The sequence below is a fragment of the Ranitomeya variabilis genome, chromosome 1, assembly GCF_051348905.1.
Source record: "Ranitomeya variabilis isolate aRanVar5 chromosome 1, aRanVar5.hap1, whole genome shotgun sequence".
NCBI lineage: Eukaryota > Metazoa > Chordata > Amphibia > Anura > Dendrobatidae > Ranitomeya > Ranitomeya variabilis.
This window is the reverse complement of record NC_135232.1, coordinates 659,429,497-659,454,344: the sequence shown is the minus strand read 5'-3', so window position 1 is coordinate 659,454,344 and position 24,848 is coordinate 659,429,497. Positions and strand designations below refer to the sequence as shown.

Genomic DNA, 24,848 nt, shown 5'->3' with positions numbered 1-24,848 from the left:
GCACCCTTAGGCCAGGTTCACATTGTGTTAACAGCAGCCCGTTCAACACATGCATTAACAGGCTGCTGTTAACGCAAGTGCCGATGTGTCACATCGCTAGTGCAGATAGAGCTAGCAGATGCTCTATCTGCACTAGCAGTGACGGACCCGGAAACGCTGCAGCCCGCGTCCCAGGGTCCGTCACTCAATGACGGCACATCGCTAGCGCACGCCCATTGTGGGTGTGCGCTAGCGATGCATCCGACATTGGACTCAATGGCGGCGTTAACGGACTGCATTACACCGCGTTATGCCTAGGTGTAACGTAGTCCGTCTAACGGACGCCAGTAACGTAATGTGAACCCAGCCTTAGGGTATGTTTCCACGGTCAGGATTTGACGCAGGTAAAATCTGCACCAAATCTGCACCTGAGGTCACTGGCAGGTCACCTGTGTTTTTGATGCGTTTTTTTCATGCTGATTTGTGTGTGTGTGTTTTTGTAAGTTGTCCAACCTCTTCTTTAAGGCTACTTTCACACTAGCGTTGTTGGCTGTACGTCGCAATGCGTAGTTTAGGAGAAAAAACGCATCCTGCAAAGTTGTCTGCAGGATGCGTTTTTTTTCCCCATAGACTAACATTAGCGATGCATTGCGACGTATGGCCACACGTCGCAACGGTCGTGCGACGGTTGCGTCGTGTTTTGGCGGACCGTCGGCACAAAAAAAGTTACATGTAACTTTTTTTGCGCATCGTGTCCGCCATTTTCGACCGCGCATGCGCGGCCGAAACTCCGCCCCCTCCTCCCCGGACCTTACAATGGGGCAGCGGAAGCGTTGTAAGACTGCTTCCGCTGCCCACGTCGGGCATTATTTTCACAACGCGCGTCGGGCCGATGTATAGCGACGGCTCCGTGCCGACGCTAGTGTGAAAGCAGCCTTACATACTCCATTGAAGAATAATGTTTACATACTCAGATAGATGATAGATCGATCTATCATCTATCGATATATCTATTGTATCTATTTATCTATCTATCGATATATCTATCTATAGCTAGATAGATCTATCTAGATAGATGATAAATAGATGATAGATAGATAATAGTTGATTGATAGATATACTTGTGTAAAAAAGAAAAAAAGGCACTCACCGATCTAAAATTCCTTGCTTTATTGAATCTTCATTAAAAAATTCATGGCCGGGAGAGTGAGGATAGGAGCTAGTGTGAGCAGGTATGAATGACGGCCGTTTCGCGCTATGCCAGCGCTTCTACTGGTCTTTTTTACACAAGTGGATCAATTTGTTGCTTCTGGAAAGAGCACCCATGATCTTGGAGTATAGCGTACAACCGTTCCGGTTGAAAGATACGCCTGTGGGGAATATCAGTTAAACAGTATAACGTTGGGAGTAGTGCCGTCCATTTTTTTTCTTTTCCTTTTGTTAGATAGATAGATATATCGATAGATAATACCAAGCCCGATGTTTAGTAATAAGCATAATAAAATGGTAATAAAGAGGCCGGGATCACACATGCAAGAAACTCAGATGAGTCTTGCATCTTAATACCCGCCACTGCCGCCGACACTCGGGAGCGGAGCGTGCGGCTGCATGTATTTTTATGTGGTCGCACGCTCCGCTCCCGAGTGACGGCGGCAGTGCCGGGTATTAAGAGGCGAGACTCATCTTGAGTTTCTTTCATGTGTGATCCCGGCCTTAAATAAAGACAGACACACACACACACACACAAAATCTGCTTTTGCCAGGGTCACCCTTTTAAGGCTGGGGTCACACTTGCGAGAAACTCGCACGAGTCTCTCATCTCAATACCCGGCACTGCCGCCATCACTTGGGACTGGAGTGTGCGGCTGAATGTATTTCTATGTAGCTGAACGCTCCCTTCCGAGTGCCGGCAGCAGTGCCGGGTATTGAGATGAGAGACTCGTGCGAGTTTCTCGCAAGTGTGACCCCAGCCTTAAACACAATATCTGTTTTAATTTGAAAAAAAAAAAAAAATGTTGTGGGCTCCCGTGCAATTTTCTGCGCCAGAGAGGGAGAGCCAGCAACTGGGGGACCGATGTTTGTAGCCTGGGAAGGGGTTCATACACATGGAGCTTCCCAGGCTATGAATATCAGCCCGCGGCTGTATATTTAGCCTTTACTGGCTATTAAAATAGGGGACCCCCCCAAAAAAAACAATGTGGGGTCTCCCTATAATTTATAGCCTGAAAGGCTACACGGACAGCTGCGGGCTGATATTCATAGCCTAGGAAGGGACCATGGATATTGCCCCCCCCCCCCCCCCCCCCGGGTACAAATACCAGCCGCCCCAGCAATGGCGCATCTGTAAGATTTCAGGAAATTCCCTCCACTATGCTGTAACATCTGGACGCTGCGTGTTTGACGCTGCAGCTCTACTCAGCGTCAAACACGCAGCGTTTCCTTACCGTAGAAACACACCCTTAATGGTTGGTAGAGGATCAAGTACTTATTTCTCACTGCAAAATGCAAATACATTTATACAATGTGATTATCTGGATTTTATTTTTGATATTCTATCTCTCAATGTTAAAATTAACCTACCCTTAAAATTATAGACTGTTTATGTCTTTGTCAGTGGGCAATCTTACAAAATCAGTGAGGGATCAAACAATTATTTCCTTCACTGTAGATAATAGCTAGCTAGATATCCGTGAGATTAGTGTCTTGCATGTGTAGCTTACTGTACTTGTATTAACCTAATAATTTAAAAAAACGACGAGGGGTCTCCCCTATTTTTCATAACCAGCAAAGGCAAAGCAGAGAGCTGCAAGCTTATATTATCAGGTAGGTAACGTCCCTGGTTATTGGGACCGTCCCAGCCTAAAAATACCAGCTCGCAGGTGCCCCAAAATTGGCACATCAAATTAGATGTGCCTATTCTGGCACTTTGCCCGACTCTTCCCGATTGCTACTGCGCCAGGGTAATCAGGGTAATAGTTTATGGGTTGATGTCAGCTGGCATCAAGCCCAGGGCTTAGTATTGGCGAGGGGTCTATCGGACCCCTTTATTTCTAACCCAGTCAGTTAAAAGGAAATAAAAACACTATTGTATTTTAAAAAAAACACCCCCGACTCTAGCACTGTATCACCAATTTATTTTTAAAAAGTCACCCAGTCCAGGGATTATGACGTAGTCCACAAATGGGCACCTTAAAGACATATAAAGAGGGAGGTAAAGAAATTAAACTGGTGAATGAGGGACTCCTTGATTTATTATAAAAAAATAATCCCTGCAGCTCCAAGGTAATCCATGGCATTCCCTCGACTTCCAGCCATTCTGTACAGCAACCTATGGAGCCTCGTTCTGGGAACGACCCTTCATAGGTCACTACCGGTCATGTCTTACGAGCGATGAGTCATCGCTCGTATTTCTAGACTAGGAGGGGCCTAATTACTATGGGCTTTCCCAGCCTGATAATATAAGTCTGCAGCTGTCTTCTTTAGCTGGGCTGGTTATCAAAGATAAGGGGGGTCCCCCTGTCATTTTTTTTTTATATATATTTATGACATGCTTGTCTAGATGCGTTTTTGGTTGCCTTTGCGCAGTGTAAACGCACTTTACAGCGCATGTCCTTTTTATTTTAACTGCTGATTTTCTGTATCTAATGCGCCTGTTTGGGGAAATTCCACACAGAAGACTGAGTTTTCCTGCAAGAGAAGTTGACATGCTGGGGCTTGGAAACCCGCATCGCAGGTGAATTTATGCAGCGTAAAAAAGCTATGTGGGAATGGGATTTCTTTGAATCCCATCAACTGTATTTGTACTCTACAACGCAGCGATAATACTCAGCGTCCAGAATGCTAGTATTCCTCATCTCGGGCATGCAGCCTTATTCCATTTTTTCTGTGTCGGTGTAATCAAAAAGTTATATTTTTTTTGTATTTATTTTTTTTGTATGCTATCCATCGTATGGGTCATGTTTTATAGTGTCGGTCATTCCAGATGTGGCAGTACCAAGCATGCACAATGTTTTTAGTGGTCATATGTTTTCTACTACTTTTTCATACTTTAGAATTTTTGTTTCCAGTTTTACAATTATTTTTTTCTTAATTCTTATATGGAACTTGTCACCCATTTCACACATAGAACATATTCTGCACAAAGATAATTGCATGTTCATTCTTGCAGATTACAGCGTTTCAATTTAAAGGGTAAAATTCACAGTACAAATATCACAACAGTATTAATAAAACTTTCAGTGGATAGAAAAAGTTCAGATGAGCACTGAATTTATTGTACCTGTCTCGGGACAAGTGCAGGAGCTGCTGGCTATAACTTGCATTATTCGGGTCTGTAAATGAACCAGGCTAGTGATCTCTGCATTTGTCTCACACATAGCTAAAGTATATGGAAATTTGCCTGTGTGCGTTAGGATATAGGCTAAATTAAATTAATAAATTTTAAAGGTTGGAGGTGTAATGTGCAAAATTTAGCCAAGCTGCAAATACCTCATCTGACCAGGATTTTGTAAAATATGTTCATGCTGGGGGATATTGTGTAATTGTCATCACATAAAGACATAAAGACGTTTTTGCTTCCTAAATATAACGTCTGACTTGCCTTCTTATTACAGGGGGAGATGACCGCCGTGTGTTGCTGTGGCACATGGAAAAAGCCATCCAATCAAAAGCGAAGCCCATTCAGCTTAAAGGGGAGCATCATTCAAACATATTTTGTTTAGCGTTCAATAGCTGCAATACTAAGGTGTTTTCCGGAGGTAAGATCTTTAAATGGTTTCTCTGGGATATTTTTTTTTTTTTTTAGAGAAGTTCCTTGGGGGGGGGGGGGGGGGGGGGGGTCTAGTTTCCAAAATTGTCACTTGTGCCTTAACAGTGGAAACCCCTCACATCAGGGGCTCTCCAAACGCGATATGGCGTCCACTAATTATTCCTTCAAATTTTGCATTCAAAAAGTCAAATGGCGTTCCTTCCCTTCAAGCCCTGCCGTGCACCCAAACAGTAGTTTACATATTGGGTATTGGGGTATTGTATGGTACAATTTCTCCTGTTACCCTTATGAAAATTCAAAATTTGGGTTTGGGGCTGTTTTCACGGCTCAACGTTATAACACCTTATCCGAGTTCGCTCATCACTAGTTATCAACAAACTTTCACAGGAAGAGATACAATTAGGCCAAAGATGAACACTGCTTGTGTCACAATACCTGGCCACGGCAGAGGGTCTCCTGACCAGAGGGCATTAGTTTACGTCAGGAGACCCGCAATCTGAGCACAATCTGTGCTTCAAAACTACATCTAGAAAGAAGGCATCTCCAGCTTGCAATCATTTTTTTGTTTTATTAAAGTACCGTATATACTCGAGTATAAGCCGACCCGAGTATAAGCCGACCCCCCCTAATTTTGCCACAAAAAACTGGGAAAACTTATTGACTCGAGTATAAGCCTAGGGTGGAAAATGCAGCAGCTACCCGGTGAATTTCAAAATTAAAAATAGATGCTCCATACTGTTCATTATGGCCCCATAGATGCTCCACATAAAGCTGTGCCACATATAATGCTCTGCACTGTTCATTATGGCCCCATAGATGCTCCACATAAAGCTGTGCCATATACAATGCTCTGCACCTTTGATTATGGCCCCATAGATGCTCCATAGAAAGCTGTGCCATAGAAAATGCTCTGCACCTTTGATTATGGCCCCATAGATAGCTGTGCCATATACAATGCTCTGCACCTTTGATTATGGCCCCATAGATAGCTGTGCCATATATAATGCCCTGCACCTTTGATTATGGCCCCTTAGATAGCTGTGCCATATAGAATGCTCTGCACCTTTGATTATGGCCCCATAGATGCTCCACATAAAGCTGTGCCATATATATAGTGCTCTGCACCGTTGCCCCATAGATGCTCCACATAAAGCTGTGCCATATATATAATGCTCTGCACCGTTGCCCCATAGATACTCCACATAAATCTGTGCAATATACAATGCTGCTGCTGCTGCAATAAAAAAAAAACACATACTCACCTCTCTTGCTTGCAGCTCCTCAGCGTCCCGTCCCGGCGTCTCTCCGCACTGACTGATCAGGCAGAGGGCGGCACGCACTCTATATGCGTCATCGCGCCCTCTGACCTGAACAGTCAGAACAAGAGGACGCGAAGACAGAGCGGCGCTCGGCGTGTGGAACGCGGACAGGTAAATATGACATACTTACCTGCTCCCGACGTCCCTGGCTCCTTCTCCCGGACAGCTGGTCTCCGGGTGCCGCAGCCTCTTCCTCTATCAGCGGTCACTGTTACCGCTGATTAGAGGAATGAATTTGCGGCTCCACCCCTAAGGGAGTGGAGTCCATATTCATTTCTCTAATGAGCGGTACCATGTGACCGCTGAACAGGGGAAGAGCTGCGGCACCGAAGACCGTGGGACGGGCAGGGGGAGCGCCGGGACTAGGTGAGTATGCAACACGCTCTCTCCCCCTCACCCGCCGACCCCACCGCCGACCGTGACTCGAGTATAAGCCGAGAGGGGCACTTTCAACCCAAAAATTTGGGCTGAAAACCTCGGCTTATACTCGAGTATATATACGGTAGGCCATTTTTATTGCAGCTTTCTTATTAAAGTCGGACAATAAAATAAGTTTAACAAGACACCCTGCAGGAACTTGCTCAAAAAGAATGCAATTTTTAACTTTACTGTGTGAATCACAATTTACGTTAATGTAGCTGAACTGCAGTACCAGACATGGACAGGTGAGGTGCTGTTTCTCAACAAATCAGCCATGTATATATTATAGGCCCCTTAGTGTAGCCCATTGTTGATGCCCTCAATGGCCTAATGTGTGTGTGGTCATCCCACCCATGTAAGCTTGTTGCACATCCCAGGGATGTATATGTGGAATTGAACTTCCTTTTGTCACCTTTTATCAACCTTCACCCTTCTGGAAGGTTTTCAACAAGATTTTGTAGCGTGTCTGAGTTTGCGCTTATTTGACGTCAGTATTCCATTTATTGCAAAAAATGTCCTCCCCTCTTCTCGTCAAAACAATATTTTTTTGGATCTTTGTATACAATGATTGTATGCACAGTCATGGTGGAATAGGATAGCGCTTGCCCCTAATTTGGAAATGTTTTTTTACCAAATGTTACTGTATGCATTGTGCATTACTAATGTTCCCTGGCATCAGCCAATCCTAAATTCATCGATCAGGCTGCCGAATAGTGACCATCTGCTCCAGGGTCCGGCATTGGTGTAGTGAAAATACACTATAATAATTCTGATGTTATGAACATTTTATTGGCAGACTTTTTAAAACGTTTCACTTACTTTGCAGGAAATGATGAACAGGTGATTCTCCATGATGTGGAGAGGTAGGTGTGCTTTACATTAGACAACCATTGTGAATGTGCATACCAGAATAAACATTGTTTTTCCAATATTTCTCTACTTTTTAGTGGTGAAACACTGGATGTATTCACTCATGAAGAGGCGGTGTATGGACTGTCGGTCAGTCCAGTGAATGACAATGTGTTTGCCAGTTCATCAGATGATGGAAGAGTGTTAATATGGGACATCAGGGAGTCTCAGCAAGGCGGTAAGGAACATTATTTTTATTATTTTCTGTAAACTCCACTTTTACCTATTTAGTTTACTTTCATTTCCATTCACAATGACATTTGTCATCATTGTCAACTTCTGGGATGCTTATTTATAGGTAAGTTGATATCTGTAGAGGACTTTATGACAAAACACCCCATTTAATGCAACAACAAGAAAAGTGTCAAAAATATTTAACTGAGCATTTTCCCCTTATGACCTCCATCTACATTTTCCTCCTTTAATTCGATAGGCAATGTTTCCTAAGGGTGGCAAAGAAACACCCTTTTAGGCCAACTTTTGGCTGGCTCGTGCTTTGTAAAATCTCCAGATGTGTGCTCGAAAGCAACAGCCCTCAGCTTAATGCTTGTACCACTCGTAGTGTCTGGGGGGGATTCAACAGCTCATTTTAAGAAAACGTCAACAACTCTTTAAAGGGTATAGCTCACCAATTTACATGGGTTTTCCAGGACTGTAATATTGACCTCTCCCTAGCATAGGTCATTAATAAAAGATTGATTGGGTCTAACTTCTGGCACCCACACCGATAATGCTAATTTAAAGGGGTCATCCAACCTTAGTGAAATCTTCGGCAAACCGTTGTCATGTGACCACAAGTGTGCGATTCGTGGTCATGTACCTGCTAGAGTCTGTCGTGTCTCAAAGTTTTCTATATAATTGCAGATAAAGCTCATCACACGGTGGTTTGAAATCCAATGATCTCTGATGTAAATCCCTTAAAGTATAGAGAGTAAGAGACAGGAGTTTTTCTGACGCGTTTCGAGTCAGTCCGACTCTTAATCGTAGATGTATCTAACAAAGCTAATTCGGTTTACTTCTCAACCGTTGGAAGCAAAAAGCATAGCTGAACCCTAATGCTATGTGCATTACTCATTATCAGAATTCAGCAACCTGTAGCGCTTGCCAAAGATTTTACAAGGGGCAGATAATCCCTTTGAAGGTCTTGGTGCCCCAGAATAGGCACAGCTTCATACATTGTGTAGAAGCTATGAATGGTACTGCAATTCTAACAGGGAATATAAGTTTATTGTATGGGGATGGACCCCGCCTTTTGATTTCACAATTACTTTTATTTTTAGCCCCTACAAAAGTATGACAAGCTTGACATTTTTCAGTCACTTTAACCCTTGGTGGTTGTAGCTTGTAATTGATGGGTTCATACTTTTGACCGTGAGGGCTGTCGCATGTAAGATTGTGCCTTAATCTGGCTGCTGGCTTTTCCAGACCTGTTTTTGCTGCTGTGGGTCTCTGGGAGGTTACCGACTACCACAACGTACCCCTCTGTGGAATCTCTTCCCACTGCTGCCACCAAGTGTGGAGACATGGGGGTTAGTGGGTGCTGTCGTTCGCTGGCCCGAGACCGCTTGGACCAGGGCTCATTCCACTGAACGCTCGCTCTCCTTTCTCGTGGGCAGAATACTAATCAGACAACACAGGGTGAGGATAAAACTGCGTTACAATACTTTATTGAACCACCAAACAGACAATAACTTATAGAACAGTTCCAGCAAAATACCCAAGATGTGCAAATTACATGGTCTCCTCTCTCTGCTGGCTCGCCAGGATTCGAGCAGTTGTGGCTTTGGTGCTTCCAGGGCCGACTAGCCCCACGAGTGTCATTTTGCTTTTGCGGTCACCCTCAGTGGCGGTAACGTCTAGCTTAGGAGCTGACAGTCCACTGAGGTACATGGCCAGGTGACCTGATAGTACCAACCTGGATTATTCAATCTTCTTTGACGGTTTGGTGATGGTCAATGGAGCATCTCTGTATTTCTTCAGTTGGAGCCATTATGCCATGGCTAATGTCATGTAGAGTTTCTCTTCATGGAGTCATGGTGTCCTGGCTGTTGTTCTGTCAAGTCATGATGGAAACAGAGGCAGATCCCCCATTTATAGTACACGGCTGTTATTCAGGCGTTTTTTCCTCAGGATTGGGGGAAGGTGGCAGAATCTCCTTTCACATTGTTCGAAAGTTCATAGTTTATCCTTCAGTATTTTGCAAGTCAGCAAACTGACTGACTGCATGGCCTGGTACAATGGCTAATCAACATATTAGCAAAGATCAATTGTTCAATGAACCTGTGTCCCTGTCCTCCAAAGATAGCAGACAATAACCTGTAGGAGCTGATCTAAGAAGTAAACAGCAGGCATTCAATAATTCACAAATATCAACTGAAGAGTTGACGTTCAGACTCTTATGAACAATAGTCTGTGTTTATTGACCAACCAAAGAAAAAATACATAAATTCAATTGTCAATGCTCAGACAATAGCCTATGTCTCTTGACACACTGAAAATAGCCACACTTAGTGCTTATTTGTTGCTGATACAAAAGGAACCACCGTCACCAATTCAATAGGACTTATCATGGATACTGTAAAGGAGGAAACGGTGTCAGCCATGGGAAGTAAGTTTTAAACATTAAACCATGGTGTGGTAACACTCATGAGAGGCAGGGATACTTATGCTGTCTGGGCATTCAGGGCATCATGTGTTGCTCCCACACCTGTACATTCTGATAGCTCTTTTGTCCCATGGGAAGAATGCCGTATTTTTAAACTGGTGCTCTGACGACACATCATTTAATCTTAAATATCCAGTTGTGAATTTTCAGTAGACTAGTGGGCATAGACTATTATCTTTATGTTGACTTTTGAATTTGTGTTTTTTTTTTCCTTTGGTTGCTCAAGAAACACAGACTATTGTTTGTATGAGCCTTTAATGTTGACTTTTGAGTGAGGGCGTGGCCTAACGCACGATGTGAGAGGATGTGCGGCGGAGCTCTCCTGCCACAATCTCCCTTAATACCAGTACCTGAGGCGCCGCCGAACGCTGAAATCACTCTTGGGAGTGTGCACTGGTCCAGGGAGCAGCAGTGAGCGGTCTGATGGAGAGGAGTCCTGCATGAAGATGACGCGTAGGAGGCAGAAAGAGCCGGCAGCGTTGGGAAGTTCCCAGGCCCAAGATGGCGCCGAGACTGCAGAGGAGGCGGCAAGGGCGAGCGCGGCATTCCAAAGGAAGATGGAGGTGATCGCTCGGCTTGAACTTTTTGCGAGGTCAGAGGAGGCTGCTAATGGGAGGTCGGCGGCTGAAGGTGAGAGACCTAGATCAACACATGGCCCTGGGGAACAGCAGGGAGGAGGGGGCCAGTCGCAGAGCAGCGGGGAGGAACAGAGATCCCCTGATGTGGCTGCACATGCTGACCAGCCTGAACAGTCAGATATATTAGATGTAGAAGAGCCGACGCTCAAAGACATATTCTCTGTGGTGATGTATAACAAGTCTGCCCTTGCGGCTCTGCACAGTCGGGTGGATGATTTAAAGGGAGAGATGGCTGCGATCAATTCTGCAGTGCACAAAGTTGAACAGAGAGTGGAGGCGGTGGAAGAACGTGTGGGGAGCGCCGAAGACCAGGTTAATGAACTGTTGAAAAAGGAAAAAAAGTATGTGCAGCGTATAGCTGAACTGGAATTTAAAACTGATGATCTTGAGAATCGCTCCCGCAGGAGCAACTTGAGGATTGTGGGGGTGCCAGAAAAAGCAGAAGGGAATAACCCCACTGAGTACAATGAGTCATGGCTGAAAAATACTGTAGGAGGGGATGGTCTCACTAAAATGTTTTCTGTTGAAAGGGCGCATCGTTTGCCCACTAGACCTCTGCCCCCAGGATCAGTCCCAAGAGTCATCTTGGCTAAAGTTCTGAACTACCGGGACCGGGATACTCTGCTGAGAAAGGCTAGGAACTGTGTTGACCTAACCATAGACGGCAATCACATCTCCATCTACCCAGATTATTCTGCAGCGGTCCAAAAGCTCCGGATGAAGTTTGGAGAAGTCAAAAGACGACTACGGGACATGGATTTGCGCTATTCAATGATCTACCCGGCTAAGCTGAGAGTTGTAGCCTTGGATCGGGTGCACTTTTTTCAAAATCCAGAGGAGGCGACACACTGGCTTGATTCTAATACTAAAAATATTAGAGCGGAACGGACCCGCTGAAGCAAACGCTGAGTGATGTTGAAACAATGACTAATTGTTATTCAGTTTAAAGTTGATAAGTTAAGGGTCATATCTGATGTGACGTAAAGCCATGTTGGTATGTGTGGGTTGTGTCCGGCGGCGCAACGGACATTGCAGGTTGATAAACATGGACGGGAGAGTAGTTGGAGTACACAGCTTGTATTGTTAGGCTGTAAAAGGCCCTCCTAAATCTCAAATAGAGAAGGAGAGTGCATTGTTATCATTTTAAAAGTTGGTGGGAGACAAAAAAAATTTCGGGAGGGGGATGGAAGGGGAGGAAGGGAGTTATTTTAGATGGAAGGTTGGGATGGGGGGAAGAAGCTGGAAGGTGGGGGGGCGGGGGGAGGGAGGGCAAGGGGGAAGGTTCGAGATCGTATTTATAGTAAGTCAAATATTTGGTACTGTAATATACTATGGGGGGTAGAATTAAAATTCTAAGCTGGAACGTTAGGGGTCTCGTCAATGTCTCAAAGCGGGCCGCAATTTTACAATATCTGTTGAAGCTGAGGCCTTCAGTGATTTGCCTTCAAGAAACACACCTGGTAAAAGACAAAGTAGCTGTGTTACAAAAAAAGATGGGTGAGGAAGGCTTATCACTTGACGCACTCAGTCTATGCTAGGGGAGTGTCAATACTAATTCACACTTCTACTCCATATGAAGAAGTGGAGGTTATAATAGGCAAGGATGGGCAATACATGTTTATTGTATGTAAGATACTGAATAGATTATTATGTATTGTCATTGTATATCCCTCCACCGTTTTCTAAGAAAAAGATACAGGAAATGTTGGACATATCGGGGAAATGGATTGGGATCCCGTTGCTTGTAATAGGCGATGTGAATAATAATGCCAATGATCATTGGGATAAGGGGTAACATAAAGGGAACAGAGGACGGGAATGTGACACCTTTTGGAAACTACATGAGGGAAATTGGATGGATAGACTTATGGAGAGTTTGAAATCTGGAGAACTATCCTTACTCGTGCTACTCGACGACGTATAGATCCTTGTCTCGCATTGATGTGGCTTTGGGAAATGATGGGATGGATAATTTGGTGCAGGAAGTGGAATATTTGCCCAGAGTCCTATCGGATCATTGTCCACTTGTGGTATCTCTACAATTGGGAGAAAAGGGGAGATTGGCAGGTATGGGATGGAAAATTCACCCCTTCTGGTTATGGTTGCTGGATATGGGAAAGATAGGAGAGGAACTGGGAGAATTCTTTAGGATAAACGAAGGTAGTGCAGAGGGTCATATAGTTTGGGATACTATGAAGGCGTTTTTGAGAGGGATTTTATTTAGAGAAGTATCTCGATATAAGACTAGGTCTCAAAATATTGACAAAGCAGTGATGGAGGAATTGAGGGCAGCAGAGGAGGCATTGGGTGCGCAGTGTTCAGAAGCTGCGCAGACTCGCATGAGAATGGCCCAGTCGGAGGTTAATAAACTTCATATCCGTAAGGCAGAGTGACTGCGGGCATTTCAGAACGAGGCATTCGATGCGGAAGGTGAAAAAGTGGGACATTTGCTCTCCGTGGTAGCTTCGGCACAACGGGAATCCTCACATGTATACGCAATTAAAACAAAGGAAGGAAATGTGGTTACACAAGTCAAGAGGAAATGGGTATATGAGTGCGATTAAGCTCCCTAGACTAGGGGTTGAAGACAAAGAGTGGATGGATAGACCGCTTGTAGTGGAGGAGTTGAGGGCGGCGCTGGCAGACAAGGCGGGTAATAAGGCCCCGGGGGCGGACGGCATTCCGGTAGGTGTATAAAATCCTTAATGAAGAAATAACTAAATTGGAGAAGGTATTTAATGAGTCGCTGGAGAGGGGAATATTACTGACATCTATTAGAGAGGCCATTGTTGTGGTCATTCCTAAAGCTGATAAGGATCCGTTGAATCCGGAGTCTTACAGACCAATCTCACTCCTGATGGCGGATATAAAGATTTTAGCGAAGGCCTTGGCCAACAGACTAACCCATTTGATTGATTAAAGTAATCCACCCAGATCAATCTGGATTTATGCCCAACAAATCTACAGCAATCAATTTAAGGAGATTATATTTAAATATGCAAATTCCAGCCGAAAATGCTGGTAAGAGAGTAATAGTGTCTTTGGATGCCCATAAGGCCTTGATTGTGTAGAATGGAATTACTTGTGGTCGGTTTTGTTGTGCCTTGGGTTCGGGCCTAAGTTTATATCCTGGGTCGGGTTGTTATACTCCTCTGCAATGGCAAAAATTAGAGTAAAATAATAAATTATCTGATAGTTTCTCGTTGTATAGGGGTACGAGGCAGGGGTGCCCACTCCATTGCTGTTTGCCCTTGCCGTGGAGCCCCTGGCCGCTAAAATAAGGGAAGCACGAGAGATAAAAGGTTTTGTCTATGGAACGAAGGAGGAGAAGGTGTCTTTGTACGCTGACGATATTTTGCTATTTTTGGGGGACTCATCGGAGAATTTGGATAACGCGGTGGCATTGATTGAGGAGTTTGGGGAATTTTCTGGACTTAAAATCAACTGGGACAAATTGTGCATCATGCCCATTAATGAGGAAGATAGGGACATTGGGGAGGTGGAAATGTCAGTAAAATTGAAGGTAGTTTCAAAATTTAAATATGTAGGGATACAAATTGCTCTTCCTCTGACGAGGTTTGATGAACTTAACTTAAGCCCTCTGTTACAAAAAGTACATACCAAAATATCGGCGTGGAATAAACTTCATCTTTCTGTAATTGGAAGGGTGAACCTTTTAAAGATGATTGTGATGCCGCAGTTGTTATATGTATTGCATAACTCTCCAATTTGGATTCCGTAGAGCAGGTTCCGCAGAATTAAATCGCTGTTTGGCGAACTAATATGGGGGGGGGGGGGGGGGGAGAAAGCCCAAGGTTTAAACAAGAAACTTTGCAGAGGCCAAAGGTGGAAGGAGGCTTAGCGCTCCCTAATCCCTGGGTATATTTTTTATCAGCACAATGCCAACATATTAGAGGATGGGGGGAGGAGACGGGAAAGGGGCAATCGCCCAGTAGTTTGAGATACCTGTTTGGAAAATGGCCTCTGGGTGAGAGCCTGGAAGGGGGGTGCTTTTTAAAACTGGGCACTCCATTTCATACTATTCTCCTAATCCATAAGGTATGGGAAAAGTTAAACAGATTAGGGGTGTCACAGGCCTTACCAAATATTCTCCTATATGGGATAACATAAATTTACAAGAATTTAAGCAAATGCAAGGTTTTGGGCCTTGGAAAGAGGCAGGAATTAGAAGGATGGGTCAGTTAATGGGTCAAGGGAGGCTTAAAGGGCACCTGTCACCCCGTTTTTTCAGTATGAGATAAAAATACTGGTCCAAGGTCCCGAGATGCGAACTCTGCTTCAGGAAAATGGCCGCCGCGATCTCCATCTGCGCACGCGTGGCATCCCGTGGCCATTTTCCTGAAGCCGCAGCCAGCAGAGCGCCGCTTCTGCGCACGCGCGGCCAAAGGAAGATGGCCGCCCCCACCGATCAACAATGAAATAGTGCACATCGCGCTCTTTTAACTCCCCTGTGCAGTGGATTTGGGACCTTGGGCATGCGCAAACCACTACGCCACCAACGGAAAACTAAGCAATATCTGGGGGAAGACACCACGCCCTTTTGACCAGACCAGCCTGATTGACAGGCGAAAACGGCTACTTTGGTAACATATTTTGGCAGCATAGGTGGGGAATCGGGGTCCACAAAATACACTATTGTAATGCACAGCTCAGGCCCTATTTAACAGTATTTTTATCTCATACTGAAAAAACGGGGTGACAGGTGCCCTTTAATTTATTTGGGAAGTTACAAACAGAATTCCAGTTATCACATTTAAATTTATATCATTATAAAAGATTTCAGCATGCGTATCAGTCGCAATGTCGGAGAAAACTTATTGAGATCCAGTTTGATATCATGCTGGCTTCCATTATGGAGAACAGCGAAACAAGGGGGCAATATCAGAAGTGTATAGAGATTTATTATTCATCTTTCTAATCAAACATCCCATCAACTCTAGAGGGAAATGGGAAGCTGAATTGGGAGAGATAAATGATAATAGATGGGAATCTATTTTAGAATACGTGCCCAAGTTCTCTGAGTGAGCCTGGAAGATGTCTCAGTTATACACTCACCGGCCACTTTATTAGGTACACCTGTCCAACTTCTTGTTAACACTTAATTTCTAATCAGCCAATCACATGGCGGCAACTCAGTGCATTTAGGCATGTAGACATGGTCAAGACAATCTCCTGCAGTTCAAACCGAGCATCAGTATGGGGAAGAAAGGTGATTTGAGTGCCTTTGAACGTGGGATGGTTGTTGGTGCCAGAAGGGCTGGTCTGAGTATTTCAGAAACTGCTGATCTACTGGGATTTTCACGCACAACCATCTCTAGGGTTTACAGAGAATGGTCCGAAAAAGAAAAAAAATCCAGTGAGCGGCAGTTCTGTGGGCGGAAATGCCTTGTTGATGCCAGAGGTCAGAGGAGAATGGGCAGACTGGTTCGAGCTGATAGAAAGGCAACAGTGACTCAAATCGCCACGTTACAACCAAGGTAGGCCTAAGAGCATCTCTGAACGCACAGTGCGTCGAACTTTGAGGCAGATGGGCTACAGCAGCAGAAGACCACACCGGGTACCACTCCTTTCAGCTAGGAACAGGAAACTGAGGCTACAATTTGTACAAGCTCATCGAAATTGGACAGTAGAAGATTGGAAAAACGTTGCTTGGTCTGATGAGTCTCGATTTCTGCTGCGACATTTGGATGGTAGGGTCAGAATTTGGCGTAAACAACATGAAAGCATGGATCCATCCTGCCTTGTATGGAGCATCTTTGGGATGTGCAGCCGACAAATCTGCGGCAACTGTGTGATGCCATCATGTCAATATGGACCAAAATCTCTGAGGAATGCTTCCAGCACCTTGTGGAATCTATGCCACGAAGAATTGAGGCAGTTCTGAAGGCAAAAGGGGGTCCAACCCGTTACTAGCATGGTGTACCTAATAAAGTGGCCGGTGAGTGTATGTGATTCATAGAGCTTACAGAACTCCTGATAGACTGTTTAAGATGTGTCTGATTCTGGGTGTCCACGATGTTCGCAGGAACGGGCAAATATGTTACATATGCTGTGGCATTGCCCCAGATTGTCCGCCTTCTGGACAGTCGTATTGAATCGGATTGAATTGATATATAGGTGTGTAATCCCCAGAGACCCTTTGGTCTGTATATTAGGCTACGTGGATGAAATAGCAACTATATCTATGGTCAAACTGGCAATTGCTAGATTGTTATTCATAGCAAGGAAATTGATCGCTCGGTTCTGGATCAGAGAGGAGCCTCCGACTGGACGAGACTTTCTTACGCAAGTGGATCATATAATTCTACTGGAAAAAGTATATATACTAAGAGAAATAAACTAGAAGAATTCCAAAAGATATGGCAATCATGGATGGAATGGATTTAGAATTGTGTGAAGGATGCATAATGCTATAGATGATGTGTAAACTGTACAATGGGATACGGATTGGGGAAAGTTTATCGGAATGGGAATGAGGAAGGTACTAATGGGGGGGGGGAGTTTTGTTTATTAAAAAAGATATATTATTATATGTAAACAATAGCTTGATGTCATATATATGTTACGATTGTTTTTCTTAATAAAAATTTATCTGATTAAAAAAAATGTTGACTTTTGAGTTGATGTTTGTTCTAACTTATTGTTTATTTTGGATGACAAGGACGCAGGGTAATTGAACAATAGATGTTTTTAATATGTTGATTACACATTGTCCAGGCCAGCTAGTTTGCTGACCTGCAAAACAGAAGATGACAAACTATGCAGATTGATTAAATACTCAAATAATGAGAGAAACTCATCCCACCTCCCCCTGATTTGTGCATGATGACAGAAGTGGGTATAAAGAGGGATTTCTATCTTTTTGCAAGGAGAAACAAGTGACTTGCCAGAACAGTCAGGACACCATAACTCCATAAAGGAACACTCTACCAGGATAACATGGCTCCATCAAGAGGGACACAGATTTGACATTCCACAGGATGTCAGCTTTGAGGATTACAGCTCCACACACAAAGTAGTGACTCAAAAAGAACAACATTAAGGTCATGGAGTGGCCTAGCCAGTCTCCAGACCTTACTCCCATAGAAAACTTATGGAGGGAGTTGAAGCTCCGAGTTACCAATCGCCAGCCTCAAAATATTAATGATTTAGAGATGATCTTCAAAGACGAGGGGACCAAAATTTCTCCTGACTTGTGTGCAAACCTCATCATCAACTACAAAAAACCGTCTGACTGCTGTGCTTGCCAACCAGGGTTTTGCCACCAAGTATTAAGTCTTGTTTGCCAGAGGGATCAAATACTTATTACTCACTGCAAAATGCAAATAAATTTATATAATTTATACAATATGATTTTCTGGATTTTATTTTTGATAGTCGATCTCTCAATGTTAAAATTAACCTACCCTTAAAATTATAGACTGTTCATGTCTTTGACAGTGGCCAACTTACAAGATCAAATACTTATTTCCTTCACTTTATATTTTATATTTATTTTATACACACCATAAAATGTTTAGTGAAGAAACCTGATGATTTGAATAGTATGTAATTATCTGATAATAACTATGGCAATATTCATGTAGCACAGGTGAAATATCCAGGTTGAGAACATACCCCAATATTTTAAGGTGTTCTCCGTACAATTTAATAGAAAGAGAATAAAGCGGTGCAGTATTCCTACACATATTGAATACTTGTGAAATCACCTTGCTTCCCCAGCACGTGTTTTGCCTAACTGCTTTTTCAAGGGCATTTGTGGTCGCTAGGACATTATGGGTGGAAGCACATGTCATTCTGAACTTTGTATATACCGTAGTAATTATCCAGGTGTTCAGGGGATCCTTACTAGCACTATGATTATTTCTATGTGCACTTGCTGATTTTTGACCTTGGTGTACTTGCTGGGGCTCCCCCAGGTTGCTCCCATATCCCACACTGTATTCTGCCTATCCTTACACTTTTTCATGTTTCCTCCTTATTAGACCTTGATATTTTACATTGATATTTGTCATTTTTAAATTTTCACAATAAACTTGTACTTTTTAATTGGTGGTTTGTGGGTACTTCAATTCCTGGTGGTTTCACAAGTTTGCATGATCTGATAATGCCTCCTCATGCGTATAAAATACGCAGAGAAATGGATTGGTAATTGTTTCCTGTGTTTGGACCAATAGTAACTACACTTGTATAGAATTAGTGTCTTTTTTTTTTTTTTTTTTTTAACACCACCTTATTATCCTTTTACTTGTGGTAAGTAATTTGCCAAATATCAGTATTTGAAGTGTTTAGTAAGGTTTCCGAGTCCATACATATTATATATTTTTATAACAACAGTCCCAGAATTCTGTAAATAAAAAAAAAAAAAAAAAAAAAAGACAGACATATCCAATGCACTGATGCTCGGTCTCGGCTTCCTTTTTTCACTTGACACAGAGGAAGTGACTACTCAGCCAATCGCTGATGACAGTGGGGACCCACTTGAGCCAGTCGGTGGCCGCGGCGGGGATCCACTTGAGCCAGTCAGTGGCTTAGTTTCATATCTTGTGTGTCGAGTGGGGACCAAGAAGCAGAGATTGACTGGAAACCTGTGAAGTGTTGGAAAGAGTGGCGTGGGTTATTGCTGCAATGAGTATGATTTTTTTATTTTCTCTTCAAATATTCTAAGACTGTTTAGAAAAAAATGTCAGCCGCTTTTAAAATAATCTTTACCCAAACTTTTTTTTTTAGGTCTCATGCATGTTCTGGTAATAAAATAATGGGCCTTTCTTACCCCCCGTTGCTCCATGCTGCCTCATAGCTGCTACTCTTGGTCTCTGTTAATATGGCTGCAGTGAGGATGTCTATAGCACGTGACCTCTGCAGCAGTCCTCACTGCTGGGCTGTCATGGTCACGTGCTGTTGTTTTGATGACAATGTGGCATCCACATTTCCAAAGACGAGGGGCAGCAGCACAAAAGCAGCAAATGGTAAGTGAAGCTGATTTGAGGTTATTTTTTAAACAGCCATGCCTGTGAATTAAAAAGGAAAAGTGGACAAGCCCTTTAACACACTAATCCTGATACAGGATATATCAATGAGAAATGTCTCTCTTTTATCCCCAGATCCTTTCTGTTTGGCTCATTATCCCTCAGCCTTTCATAGTGTTATGTTTAACCCTGTTGAGCCCAGGCTGCTGGCCACTGCCAATTCCAAGGAGGGTGTCGGACTGTGGGACATCAGAAAACCTCACACGTAAGATTGTTGCCAAGAATTTGCTGATAAGTTACATGAGCACAATATACATCTTCTGACCTCCAGTCATTCAGTCTATGATCATTTATCATATTGAAATAGAAGTGTACTATATAGAAACATTATCTATACATTACCTGGATTACAGTGTATGTTTTATATTAAAAAATAATGCAACTATTTATTATTAAATTACTGTTAACACCAACTCGTCCATGAGATTATCTGGGCGCACAAATATTGGGGCACAGGCTAGATAGGCTCCAAAATGCTGTTTTTGGGGCTGCTCTTTATAGGGCTACAGATGTGACCTCACGTCTACAACAAGGAAATGCTGCCCACTGATTGGCTGCAGCAGTCACGTGTTGTAGACATGATCTCACTGACTGAGCCCTGTATACAATAGGCCCGTAGAGAGCATCAGGAATGTTTTCATCTGGTAAGCACTGCTGGTCTTTATTATTTTAGTATTTCCTGTCTGTCCTCCAATGTTCTAGAAATCGGACATTGTTTTTAGTGAATTATTTTGATATAATTCTTTTGAAAATGAGAAAGCAGGAGAAATAAATGCTTATTGCATGTTCACCAGTAGGTGGCACCAGCTGCTCATTCTGCGGGAGTCTTCTCTCTGTGACCACAGTACTAAAAAAAAAAAATCTTGTCTTGTCCTGACAAGAAGCCTTCCAGACTTCACACAGGGAGCCACATTCTTCAGATTTCGATCCTTGCTTGGATGGCGGGATTTATCAAACATGACACCCTATTTACACTATGCCTCCGGCTGGGAGCACACTGAGGGGTGCAGAAAGTCAGGCACTCGCTTAGGTGAAAGCATATTTACTACCGTTGATCATATAAGGAAGAGTAGTGGGTGAGATGTACGGCTACGTATGCTAATGGTAGCACACCGCATAACAAATAAAGCTTATACAAGGCACTTCTCCCGTCTGTCATCTGATAGAGCTGGATGACATAGTGATAATTGGTGCACACCCCAGCAATTTACTAGAAATTACTTTTACCTGGATTACTGTGCCTATTGTATCCACATTTAGTACTGCCGCCTCCACCGTGTGCCCAGTATCATTTTTCTGTAGTTCTGCGATGTTGCACCACTGCACTACTAAAGTCCCAGTTACAAAAGCTATTGCCTTCTAATGACCCAAGAGCTTAACCAGATCCGTTGTGTACAAAAAAGCTAGTCTTTTATCCCTTTAATGATTACCGATATGCCTTTTTACAGGGCTTTACTTTTTCACATTGCGTTCTTTATTCATGGAGTAAGTTCATAGCGTCTCCCAGTGGGTGCAGGATGAGTGTGTCAGCAGCATAGTCCACAGTCTGTGGTAGCATCCATTGTGGTTGTTTAACCCTTTAGATGTCACTGTCCTCAACGATGGCGGCATCTAGATAATTAACAGTTGGATGAGGCTCCCTCTTTAACACCATTGACACCCCCGCAAAACAGTCACAAGTTGCCGATGGTTGATCTTGAGGTCTGCTTGACGCAGTGGCCTATTAGGCCATAAGCCAGGTCTAACTGGCAGTATGTCTGTGTAATACTAACAGGTCTCGTGTCCTGCAATTCAGAGTTATTGCAGCAATCAAAGTGAAAATTTTTCCAAGTCCCATAATGGGTCTAATTAAAAAAAAAAAACTACGAAATAATTACAGACTGCTGTTTTACCATGAAAATATGGGTTTTATGTACAAATTCCCTCAAAAACAAACATAATATTGTCTTGTCGGTTTCCTAGTCACTGGTAGCACAAAGGCTCTGGAAAAGTGACATGTCTCCCCCTGGAGTCACTTGTTAGGGTTTTTTGATTTACTGGCACCTAAAATCTATTCCAACAAAATTTTTATTCCACAAGCCGAATATCACCCCTTCTCTTCCGTGCCCTGCCATATGCCCCAGTAGTATTGTATGACGACATTAGGGCTTTGCTGCATTAGGTAGAAATTGCATAACAAATTATAGCTTCCATTTTCTCCTATTACCCCTCGTGAAAATGTAAAATTTGGGACAGTTTTGTCTAAAAAAAAAAAAATGCACAAATGTTTTTCGTTTTCACAGCGCAGTGTTTTAAAGTTCTTTAAAGCACCTGCGGGTTAAAAATTCTCCCCACACCCCTAGGTGAATTCATTGAGGGGTCACTTGTGGCAGGTTTCTGTTTTGGCATTACTGGGGGCTCTGCAAATGCGGCCCAAAATCAAACAGCGCCCCTTCCCTTCTGAACCCTGCTGTGTGCCTAAACAGTAGTTTTTGACCACATGGGACAGTGCCACGTTTGTGATAAACTGTGCAGCAAGTTGTGTTTTTTGTTTTCTCCTGTTCTCCATTGTAAAAATGAAAACTTTGGGCCTAAAACATAATTTTAATGAGAAAAATTATTTTTATTCAACTTTGCATTAATTCTTGTGAAGCACCTGAAGAACTAATAAACTTCCTCACAACAGTCTTGAATGCCTTGCGGGGTACGGTTTTCACAATGGTATCACTTTTGTGCGTTTTTAGGTATATACGCCCCTCAGTCACTTCCATACTGAATAGGTCTGTAAAGCAAAATGTTTTGTAAATGTCTGTGGGAAGAAAAATACAAAATTTGCTTCTAAACCTGTAACCCTTCCAGCATTTTGACAGAATAAAAGAAATTTGAAAACTGATGCCAGACGTAGACACATGGAGAATTTTATCAGCTTGTTTGTGCAGTATGATTATCTGGGTTAAGGGCATAAAAATTCATAGTTTTAAAATGACTGATTTTTTAAAAATTTTGGTCAAACATTAGATCTTTGCATAAATAAACGCAAATCACCTAAATTTGACGCTAACGTAAAGTACAATGTGTCACAAAGAACCAGAACCCGTGGGACGTGTGAAGGTGCCCCAGAGTAAACGTTAAGAGGCTTTTTGGTACCTTGGATTTGCTTAAATGACTGTACTTGTAATACTGTGTGTCCAGCCCTCACACGATTGTTATGTAGTCAGATATGAGAAATATTTTGTCTTGACACATCTGCTAAAACTTCCTGGAATTTGCCAACTTCCACAGACGTGTAGGATTTGTCATAACATGTATTGTGGGGCTAGAGGATAATATAAGCTGGTGTAAAAACTCATGTGCTGCACATAGATAAAATATTGTCCTTGTCTAAGTTGACAAATCTGTTACAGAGAAACCCGAATTTTGGTTTTTGATTATGCGCCCAGTGCAGCTGCCTAAAGTTACAACTGCAGTAATCCATGCGGACAGGCCGAATTCTGCCCCTATATGAATTACAGATCTGTCAGTGCACATCTAAAGTTAGGTTGGACTGTGTGACCACAGATCAGCAAACGAGCAGCTGGTCGGGGACTGTTTAGTGATGCCTGTCAACGACAGGAGCTAACCGTCCCTTAAAGGGCCACTGTCACCCCCTCCAGCCGTTCTAAACTAAAAGAGCCACCTTGTGCAGCAGTAATGCTGCAGTCTAACAAGGTGGCTCTTTTAGTTTTTGATTCAGTTATTACCTCAATAAAGCGTTTTAAAAATTGGCCACAAATACCAGATTTTGTACCTGGAGGCGGTCCGAATCGTCCTCTATGAATCTCCCAACTGCCGTCACTCTTCTCTTCAGGGGCGATGGTCGCCGCCCCCTGAGCGCTGTTTCTTCTTAAATCCTGCGCTGTGCGTGCCTGCCTGGGGCCTGCGCAGTGTTCATTGTCAGTCACAGCTCAGATGCAGGGTGCCTGACTGCGCCTGTGCGGGCAGTGCGGCCACCCTGTTGCTGAATCCCCGCCCCGCACTGTGTTATTCATTATGCACAGTGCGGGGCTGGGGTTCCTGGGCATGCGCACTGCGCTGTTTAGACGCTCCCCCAGCTCAGACGCTCCCCCAGCTCAGACGCTCCCCCAGCTCAGACGCTCCCCCAGCTCAGACGCTCCCCCAGCTCAGACGCTCCCCCAGCTCAGACGCTCCCCAGCTCAGACACTCCCCCCCGCCTTCCCAGGAACCCCAGCCCCGCACTGTGCATAATGAATAACACAGTGCGGGGCGGGGATTCAGCAACAGGGTGGCCGCACTGCCCGCACAGGCGCAGTCAGGCACCCTGCATCTGAGCTGTGACTGACAATGAACACTGCGCAGGCCCCAGGCAGGCACGCACAGCGCAGGATTTAAGAAGAAACAGTGCTCAGGGGGCGGCGACCATCGCCCCTGAAGAGAAGAGTGACGGCAGTTGGGAGATTCATAGAGGACGATTCGGACCGCCTCCAGGTACAAAATCTGGTATTTGTGGCCAATTTTTAAAACGCTTTATTGAGGTAATAACTGAATCAAAAACTAAAAGAGCCACCTTGTTAGACTGCAGCATTACTGCTGCACAAGGTGGCTCTTTTAGTTTAGAACGGCTGGAAGGGGTGACAGTGGCCCTTTAAACTCCTCATTCACTTGTCCTATAGACAGCGGCACTTGCTCTGCCTGGCGCTGCTGTGTTGCTTATAAGAGAGCTGCTGGCAGACATCTTTGATGTAGGTTTATCTCTGGAGAAAAAAAAAAGTACAGTCTGAATTTGGATATGCCAAATCGTTAAAGAGGACCTTTCTACAAATTTTTCATGTTCAACTGGACCGAAGTGAAGTGGATGCAATAGTAATAGTAGGCTGCAGAGCTGAATAAAACTTTTTTTTTTCCCTGGACGTCCCTCATGACAGCATGACAGGAGGTAGTCCTATTTATCCTCTAGGGACAGGAAACACACGAGGTTAAAAGCCTCCCACTTCCGCCTCACCCCCAGTGTTTTTCCTGTCCCTTGCAGGACATGGCGTGCAAGAGGAGTGCAGGAGCCCAATACTTACCAGAGCTCAGTAGGATCGGAGGGGACTGAATCTCTTCCCTTCCCGCTATCAAGAG

General features: G+C 43.7%; 1 protein-coding gene across 1 annotated transcript in view; it reads left to right on the top strand.

Annotated features, from left to right (window-relative positions):
* Positions 1-24,848, top strand: part of DCAF5 (DDB1 and CUL4 associated factor 5) — a 71,433-nt gene that overhangs the window by 21,053 nt on the left and 25,532 nt on the right. Inside the window, exons 2-5 of the mRNA XM_077262960.1 lie at positions 4,593-4,736; positions 7,313-7,349; positions 7,434-7,573; positions 19,824-19,953. Coding sequence (XP_077119075.1) covers positions 4,593-4,736; positions 7,313-7,349; positions 7,434-7,573; positions 19,824-19,953 — 451 coding nt within the window. The remainder of the gene's footprint in view (positions 1-4,592; positions 4,737-7,312; positions 7,350-7,433; positions 7,574-19,823; positions 19,954-24,848) is intronic.